The 10,000-nt window shown below is 38.6% G+C and overlaps 1 protein-coding gene across 3 annotated transcripts in view; it reads right to left on the reverse strand.

The window, feature by feature from the left end:
• LOC138049348 (armadillo repeat-containing protein gudu-like) overlaps nt 1-10,000 on the reverse strand; it is a 32,102-nt gene that overhangs the window by 11,531 nt on the left and 10,571 nt on the right. For all 3 annotated transcript variants that reach the window (XM_068895592.1, XM_068895593.1, XM_068895590.1), the window contains exons 6-11: nt 7,942-8,062; nt 6,017-6,076; nt 4,142-4,288; nt 3,078-3,150; nt 2,408-2,544; nt 848-1,084 (exon numbers count right to left, since the gene is read on the reverse strand). In XM_068895592.1, the coding sequence (XP_068751693.1) occupies nt 848-1,084; nt 2,408-2,544; nt 3,078-3,150; nt 4,142-4,288; nt 6,017-6,076; nt 7,942-8,062 (775 nt within the window). The remainder of the gene's footprint in view (nt 1-847; nt 1,085-2,407; nt 2,545-3,077; nt 3,151-4,141; nt 4,289-6,016; nt 6,077-7,941; nt 8,063-10,000) is intronic.

A 10,000-nucleotide genomic window follows, 5' to 3' on the forward strand; every position in this document is an offset into this window, starting at 1 on the left:
CGAATTGATAGTTCCCGGTAACACAATCCCGTCCATATAATAAATTAATATATATATATATTTACAATGATAAATGTTTATATAGGGCACGAATGATATACTTAAAAGTACAATTGTAAAAAACAAATATAATAAATAAATAAATAAATAAATAAATAAAAACAAAGAAACTTATTTCTTTACGCGAATTAACAGTCACCATGAAAAACAATTCAGCAGTGGCCAGTCCAGAACAGTTTCCTTATTTTTACTCTCGTTCTTTGCCCATTTAAGTTGGATCAAAAACAGCACACAAACAGCGGTAACAAACGCGGTAAAACGCATATGAATTGCTTGACTTTCGAATGCTATAATATTCATGTTTAGAGGCAATATTCCCTCAGGAAATACGAAACTATAGTCAAATACTGGAAACTATTAATTTGTCAGCAGTGAATACACCTTATTCCAAAATGGCCGCCATTTAAATATTATTTTGTTTTTATTCAAATAAGCCCTTGATGCCTCGTTCTTAAGCTTAAAATTCAAAAGAATATTTTATCTTGAACGAGGCAACAAGGGCCAATTTGTATCCGCATAAATCAGCGGCCATTTTGGAATAAAGTGTATGGAGGAGTATTTCACTGCTGTTATCATTAACGGATGGCAAAGGAATATTGCTTTTAAAGATGAATGTTGTAGCATTCGCAACGTCAAGCTATTAATATGCGTTTTACCATGTTTGTTACCGCTGTTTGTGTCCCTTCTTTTTATCTTCAAAGAGGAAAGAGAAGCGTCAAGGATTGAGTCGTCAACATCGAAGCATCAAAGACAAACACTCTTGTCCAATCAATGGCTTTACTGTTACCTCGCTTGCACATTCCTGTATAATGCCCATAACTGGTAAAATGACGTCATCTTGACCGTTAACCAATAGGGTGCCTAATATGGGAACTGCACCTGCCGCTCGGATGGCCTGGATATTCTTTCGACACTTGCTGCAGCTCCATAAGGCACTGCAGGCGTTCCTCAGCAGTTTAAAATCATTTGTCTCTGTCGGGACGTTTCTTCCGCGTCTTTTATTATCAGGTTGAATGATATTCACCTTACAAATGTAAAAATAGAGAAATTTCTTTTTTGAGTGCTAATGGCGTGTATTGATGTGATGTGAGCGGCCGAGACTTCAGAGTGTGCCATCGCATCGATTATAAAGTTTAAGTAAAATTAAAACACACGAGAACATCAACTTCACATGTGCCTATGACGAAACTGATCAAGTCCAAGCCTGAAGTTCAGATGAAATGGATTGGTAATGAAACTCTGGACACTTCGAGAACAGTAACATCATGCCTCATGTTAACTTAACTGTGAACATGTACAATCTTTTTTCCTCCGTTCACAACTGAGTTAATTGAAACTTTTGATTGGCTGTCTTTTAAAAAAAGGGTGTTGTTTCTGCATGGTTAGGGTAAAAACAGAGAAAAAAAAACACGAACAAAGAAAGTTTTCGAGTTTGATAACATCTCCATATATTAACTTGTTTCTTTGTTCCCTTTAAAAATTTACTTCTGTTCCCTTGTTCCCGAAATTACTTCCAAAGTTTTTAATCCCTATAAATGGTTTATGTGCCCTTGTTCCCTAGGTTATTTTATCTTTATTTCCTTGTTCCCCAGTTCAAATTAGCCATGTTTGCTTGTTATCCAAAACCCCTGGTAAAACCCGTCGTTCCTGTAAGGTAGAACTTCTCCATGTTCCAATATACCAACAATTAAAACAATTTACACCAGTTAACGATGCTCAATTGTTTAGAGAATGGAAAAATATTAAAGTACAAATGAGAAAATAACACATGAATCCAATTAAGTTTTAGAAACAGTAGTTATTAAAAGGGCTTAGGAACTACAACGCTCGACTTGTTACATTTTCAGTCGATTGATGTCTACCAACGTGAGTTATTAACATAAAAAACAGCTTTGTGATGATAATTGCAAACGGAGTGATCGGTGGTGGGAGAGGAAAACATGTTATAAAGCTAATGCAAACTGATAAAGAAGACACCGATGGGCCGCAAGCGAAATTAAGTCATTGATGAAGAGCTCTTTCAACTCGCTCAGCACAATAAACAATATAAAGTTGAAAGTTTCAAGTCTAAGCCTGGTAAACGGCCTCTTCTTACCCCCTTTCCCCCCCCCCTCCCCGTCCTCCGTCGCAACGAATACCTCCGACGGAACCATTCCCTATTCCCTGAAAGCCCGGGCTCGGTTGTTCAATTCCTCTAATCTAAAATTTGCTGAATGTCAACGCTAAACAACATTTCATTGGGAGTAGAAATAAACTCCTTGGTTTATTTTTAATCTGGGATTAGCGTTAAACGGCTTTTGAACAACCGGGCCCGGATCACTAGCGGTAACGGCAAAAAGTCGCTTACCAATTTCTTGATTCCCCCATTCTTCCTGAAGGCGTTATAAGCCAATCGAAATGTGATCATGTGACTAAGTGTTTCCGCAGCCAAGGACTTAACCTCCAATAAGATGCTCTGGAGACAATCGATGAGTTGCTGTATTCCTGTTAAAGATAGTTGATTTGGCAATTTTCGTAGACAGCTTAAGCAACGACAACGGCGACGGCAACGAGAACGTCATCTCAAAATAGAAATTCAACCTTTTTAACATGACAAGGGTGTGGTAGTTCCTCAAGAATGACCCTCGTCGGAACGGCACTTAATTTAGGGGAGAAAATGAAAATTTATCCTCAAGTGCTGACGTCCTTGACTATTTCACGTTGTTGTTTTGCTGACGACGGTAAAGAAATGTACAAAAGTGGATAACGCACGTGCAGGGCGTGCAAAGCCCACTAAATATGCAAATTTGTGACTTTTATGTTGCCGTGGTCATTGTCGTTGCCGAAGCTCCCTAATGACGGCGGAAAGTGAGCCAAAACGCAAAACGCACGTACGGGGAGTACAGAGCCACTGATTTCATTAACCCTGTTTTTTTTACTGCCCTTTTTGGCTAAAGTACCAACAAGGAACTGTTAAATTCAAGTTTTAAGGACTTTGAAATTAAATAGTTCTCTTTATGCTTCACATATAAACCCACCTCCAAGGCGATAAATTTCCATATTTATCCTTTTTGTGTGTGATATAACCTTCAGGATTTTAAGTGAACCAACCTTACAAAGAGAAATCATTTAGAAATTGAAAGCTATTTACAAATCGCAATAAACTTAACTCGTCTGCGCATCGGGATTAAAAGAAGGATCTCATTTGCGTAGCCATGAAAAAGTCGATTATAACATACTTGTTTTTATTCCGACTATCTTACATGATGCGCTTTTCAGAATTATGGACTGGCATATTCAGAAAGAACCATTGTTGGTTCACAACAGACATTAGTTCTTGAGCAAACGTAAGTCAACCCAACTCGAAGTCTGTCTGCTCAGGCACTTAAATGGAAAAAAAGATTCTCTCTGTGCATGCCTGTGGTCTTGTGCCTATGTCGCGGCTGTCCTCACAAACGCATGCTTGTCCTTAATAGACCTTTTCGGCTTGTACATTTTGTTTTCCCAATACAGATCATGTGATAATACTCAGGAGGCTTGGTCCTTTGTTTTGTTCATTAGAAAGAGTGCATGCAGGCATATTCATGCTTGCATGCCCTCATTTTAATGAACAAAACAGAAGACCAAACCTCCTGAGTATTATCACATGATCTGTATTGGGAAAACAAAATGTACAAGCCGAAAAGGTCTATTCACTACTTGCACAAATCCCATAATACACCTCTTTAACCCCCCAACAATTTGCATAGGCATTGTTTTTGATTTCCCACAGGATATCTTCATGTTCCAGGAGAACTTGCAAACAATGATTATGCAAAATTTTTGGGGGGTAAAAGAGGTGGATTATGGGATTGTGCAAGTAGTGAATTAGCTTGCGCAGGCGGGAAGGACCAGGCTATAGAGATGAATTGTTTATAGCAAAACTAAAATGTTTAGCTCCGGTCGACGGCTGTCACACAAAAGAACTCGTGTACTAGGCCTGATGAGCCTTCTGGCTCGTAAGCAGAGACTTTACCTTTACCTTTACTAGCCAATAGCCCAGACAGTCTTTGTAGTCTTGGAGAATCACAGATTATTGTGATTAAAAGAAATCGGTTCTTACCACACAGCGCCAATGGTCCGTCCTTAGAATATTGAGAAGAAGACCAACTCCTCCCATCTCAAGTATTGCTAATTGACTGGATTCAACCTCAAGGTTGACATCTCGGAGAGCACACAGTGCAATAACCGTCGCGGTTGGGTTACCGTACTAAAAATTATAAGTAGGAAGAAAATGAAACTTTATACGGGAGTAGGGTCACCGGAGTCCAAACCCGCGTGGTCCAGTGGTAAGGGAGCTCGATTTTGCATTTGGTGGTGCAGGGCTCAAATCCCGCTTTCAGGAGCCCGTTTCTCGAAAGTCCCGAAACTTTACGGGCCATTTTCGGATGTCACCATTCCCTTTGTATCTCAAGAACGGAGAGGATTTAAGTCTTCAAACTTCTCAGTCATTTTTATTTTCGTTACCTTGAAAACATGTTAAAAGATCGGCCTTCCAAAACACGCGGTTGGCAGTTTTACAAATGATTTTTTCGGGCCCGAAAAGTTTTCGGGACTTTCGAGAACGTGAGGGTTGGCTAAGAGCCGGAGTAACATTTCTTGGTGTAAGCGTCACAAAGTGACCCTTTCACGGGGGTACACCTGAAAGCCGTTTTCACGGCGTTTAAAATCAGTTTAATGGCAATATCTCGTTCGCGTTTCAAGCAATACAAAAACCCTATGCTTATTTCACAAATCAATGTTTTGGGGTGTTTTGTAAATTTTTTGGTGATTTTTAGGTATATTTGGGAGGAGATAGTTTTTCTCAAGAGAGTAGTAAAATTTGGAGTATAGAAGAATTACAAATTATCAAACCATCGATCAAATACCCAAATTGCGTAGCACGGAGACAAGTTTAGAGTTTTCTTTTATTGGCCACGTGACCATGGGCGTGGCATGATGACGTCATATTTAGGGTCATTGGCTTACAAAAGTTGGAAACTGGCCAAAATAATGCCAAATTCTCTCAAATTACTTAACCATTACATCCTTAGCAACGCACCCCAAAAAATACGTCAGTGGTCCCTTAAGGAGGCTCGAAAGAGTTTTCAGCTGAGCGCGCGCGCATAAGCCACACACGCATGCTCGTCAGCTCATGATTCAAATGGGTCACCAGAAATAGACAAATACCGCTAAATTTCTCTCACCTTTCTCCTAATTCCTATATATATGGAATATAAAAAGACATCTCCTATTCACAAAAACTACGAAAATTCTACACAAACGATTTAATGGTCACTTAAATCCGTTTGTGTTGGACTGTAGCTCCACTGGCGCGCGGACTCGAATGAGCAGGTGAGGCGTGCGTAAATGTAATCCCCTCATTTTTCCTGATTTTGCAACTTTACCCGTTTATATCTCTGCTTCCGGACGGTGAATTTTTTTCATTTTTGCATGTTAGCTCAGATTAATTTAAAACGTTTGTCTCTCAAATTTAAAAAACTTCTGTAAGTGAAAAAAAAAGTTAGAGAAACATTACAAAAAAACTGGCCTACAGATTTCGTTGAATTTCTAATATTTTAGGGAGTATTTCTAACATTATCTGGTAACGCTGAATGGGAAAATTTCACCGTCCCGTTTCTTCAAAAAAACAATATATGTTAATTTTAAAGCTCAAAAGAAATGCCTAACATAGTTGCCAAGGTAACGTTATTTTGGCGGAAAATATAATATGAGAAATCTACGATGGGTACTTAATACCCTAGCCAAATTTCGTCTTGATATGATTACCCTAATTGTATCTATGAACAGAATATGTTTATTTGTTTGAAAAAAAGGAGAAACTATCTCGAGCATCCTTAAAGACTAGTGTTTACCGTCATCAACATGTTATCATCAATTTATTTGAACAAAGCGGGAAATCTCATGTCTGTCTAGCAAAGCACAGGCTTGCACTCACCTTCAAATATTTTACAAGTTTATGTATTTCCCAATAATCTGTGGTTAATTCAGGATTCACCTTCAAAAGCAAGAGGAAAGAAGAATAACTTTTCGTTAGTAAAAAGCTTACCCAAAACTAAATTTTGGACAAAACGTTTGAGTTGTTATGGTAACAAAACTGGATGGCCGCTTGCTGCCGTACAGAAACATTTAACTATTACCAAACAATGTTTTCCAGAATCTGAAACTTTACAAGCGTATTTCGGGTATAACAAATTCCTTTGCATCTTTAAAAGGGAGACGTCTGGAGACAAAAATTTTCAATTCTTAATTTTGATATGTCTAAAACGCGCCTACAATAACCTACTTTCAACATATTAAAATTCAATCCTACACAAAAGGCATCATCTGAAGGCTCACATATATCTTTACATTTATTCCCCAGAGCATCGAGATGATGCCTTTTGTTTAGGACTGAATTTTAATCACTCTCTCACTCCTATTAACCCTTTGATACCCAGACGATTTTACTCGTCAATGGGGAACCGGCCCAGGAGTCAATGGGTTAATATATTGAAATAGACCTTATTCACGATGGCCGCCATGTTGGATTTGCTATTATCATGCAAATTAGCCACACACTTCTGAGGGGGCAAACAACACAAATTCGAGAGGTTATAATGAACATCTTAGCCACACAGATGATTTGTTTCACGTTCATTGAATGTTTATCACCTAAGTAATAAAATTGAATGATTACACAAGTTATTTCGACGTTTTTTAGTGAAAGATGAGCAGCTAACGAAGTAGAAAGTCAAACTGTCAAACGCAATCCAAAGATATAAAATTATTATAAAAGGTACTTAATTCTAAACACTAAAATGGACTTTTAGCAATGTTATTTCAATATTTCTAATAGCCGATTTTCCGCAATTTGCCTTTTTTCCAATGTTTGCCCCCCAGCATAACACACGGCTAATTTGCATGACAATTTGAAAACCAACACGGCGGCTATCGTGAATACGGCCTATTGGTCTGTTATTAAGATCCAGACCGATTCTTATAAGCGTCACAAAGTGTAACCTTACCTAATACAATTTAAGAATAAAATACAAACTGCGGCGATGGACGTTTTTAAAAAATGCATTTTATATTGACTTGACGTTTGGTATGCTTCGCTACATACATTCTCAAACCGTTACATTAGCATCATCAGAATTTCCCTCTTACTTAAATAAACAGTTAAGGTAATGGTAACCTTGAAACATTCTGATATCTTAAGCTTTAAATATAATTATGTAAATTAACAGTAAGTGTTTGAACTTGAAGGGACACTTCGTGATCTTTGTCACAATTTGCTTTGCATCCGATTCGCTGAATTTCTGGACACATGCTTTTGTTCTCTTGTCGCCGCCGGAAAACGTGTTACAGAACCAGCTTTAGAATGAGTAGTTGGTTTACTAATGGCCTTTCGCCACATTGTTTTCGAACCTTTTTACGAGATAAAAGCTGTTAATGTCAGCCTCGTTCCCAGTCGTCCTCGCGTGAATCAAACGTGACGTCACCGGTCGAGTGGATCGGGAAGATTCCCCGAGGACGCCTTGCGCTATTGCGACCGGTCGCAAGTCTCGCGCTCCTTGCGATTAAGAGCTTAAAGGCCTGGGAAAGAGGCTGTGTCAGTGTAACTACCACCTGGAACATTTTACGAGCAATGAGCGTCCAAACAATATTACGCCGACATTGCTAGAGTACTGCACTAATTGATTTCCTCCTTTAGGAACAGGTGCTAAACGAAACAGTCTATTCTGTTCTCAATTAATCTGTCACTAAGAGGTAAACGACATAAATGAATATTCAGTGTTTTGAGTAAAATAAAGTGCGCGAAGAACAAAATATCAACGGTATTCATTTAACGACAATAAAGTTTTCTATTGAAGGGCTGACCGGTTTTATAGTCAAGTCCTCTTCTTCATCGCTCACATCACTGCTTGACGGCGATTCACATTCACGCTTGTCAGCGGTTTTTTTGCTTGTGTTGCTTGGTCGTAAAGGTTTCGATTTACCTCTGAAATTAGGAAAAAAAGCTGCATTAATGACTCAGTTGAAAAGAGCCTTGAAAACAGCCACCTGTCCCAAAATAAATGTATGCGCGAACGATCAGGAAAAACAACCAATACTGATTAAACGAAGGTCTTGTTGATGTTATACTTATTAAACGTAGCCCACAGCGCTTGATGCCACACCTTGTCAAACGCCTTCTTGAAATCAATAAATACATGATAAAGCTCTTGTTGATGTTCTTGGTACTTCTCAATGATGGATCTGAGATTAAAGATTTGTTCAACAGTAATTCTGCCTTTCATAAAGCCGGCTTGTTCCTCGGCAATTATTTCTTTTGCTTGGTGCTTCAGGCGGTTCAAAATGACTCTGAGAAGAACCTTGCTTGGATGGCTGATTAAACTTAAGGTTCGGTAATTGTTGAACAGTTTGAGATCACCTTTCTTGGGGAGTGTAATAACAAGAGATCTTGTCCAGTTTTGTGGCCATTTAACACTTTTCCATATTTGGTTACAGATGTTTAGAAGAGCTGTCGTCATATGCTCACCGCCTGCTTGAATCAAGTCTCCTGGGATGTTGTCAACGCCTGGTGACTTCCCTTTCTTCAACATTTTTACAGCTTCTTCAATTTCCGATTTCAATCTGAGGTCTACTGAGTCGTCGCTTTGGCTTTCTGGTGTGTCTAAGACTCTGGCGTCGCCCTGCCGCTCGTAGTTGTACAGTTCTGAGCAGTACCCGGTCCACCTTTCTAGGATTTTACTTCTCTCAATGATGGTTTCACCTTTCTTATCTTTGATGGTGTTGACTTTGCTTTGCTTTGGCTTTGTTAATGTTTTAACAGTATCATAAGCTTTCTTGCTATTGTTCAATTAAGTTGGTTTCGATATCTTCACACTGTTCTTGAATCCACTTTTCTTTCGCTTTAACCATTTCTCTCTTTACAAGTTTGTTCATCTTGCTGTATTCTTTCTTGGCTTGAGGACAACTTTTCTTTTTCTCTTTAAGATCTCTTCTTTTATCACACAGACTTCATTATTTACTTTTCTATAATAAGTCAATTGATATCCATGTATAGAGCGCTTTTCAATTGAGTGTCGAAAGTAATTAGATAATTACTTTGGTTTATGATTACTTCACTCAGTGATTGGTTCAAAGTTCTCGCGCCACTTTTCCAACCAATCAGAAGTGAAACCAAAACCAATCGTGGCTGGCGCATGCACATTTTCCCGCGCTTTGTGTGGGCTACGTGTAATTACTTCGAGCTTTGATTGGTTTGCTGGATTGTCTCAGTCCTCTTTGATTGGCCAAAGTAATTACTTTGGTTTTGGTTTTACGACAATTAATTGAAACTCGCTCTAATAACCAAACTAATCCTAACCTGACCCTAATTAATCTCTACGCTTAATTTAGGTTCTAAAAAAAGTTTCTTCAATTCATCTGAGTGCGTATTCAGCCTGGGTAAAATGAGCATCAGCAATTTAACCTAGGTAAAAAGAGATTGTACCTGAGAACGGATTTTACAGGCAACATACACACTTTGTATTTAATTCCCTTTAGTTTCTTTGTCAAGGTACAAGTCAAATCATTTGTTTCGTTTGTTTATTGCCTTTGGGGGAACATAAGGGTTTAACATCTCATACAGCTCAACTAAGGAGGACAAGGCCATTCTAAGAGAGCCAGTCTCGATGTATTTGGCTTTATTTGAAGTCTATTGTTAATCGGTGTCCTACAGCGGGGTTTTTGTCAAGGAAACGCTTCATTGGATAGTTGGTGTGAAATTGGGCCGCATGGTCATGAAAGTAGCAGATAACTACCTCCGCAACGTGGGCGCTGCTAGGTGCGTATGTTTTTATCTTAAAACAAACTGTATAAAAAGGTCTCTATCTTAAAAAAGATTTTAAATTACCATGGGGAACAGGGATTCGCTCTCACTCTTCCCTTTTTT

The sequence above is a fragment of the Montipora capricornis genome, chromosome 5 (assembly GCF_036669925.1).
Source record: "Montipora capricornis isolate CH-2021 chromosome 5, ASM3666992v2, whole genome shotgun sequence".
In the NCBI taxonomy this organism is placed as follows: Eukaryota; Metazoa; Cnidaria; class Anthozoa; order Scleractinia; family Acroporidae; genus Montipora; species Montipora capricornis.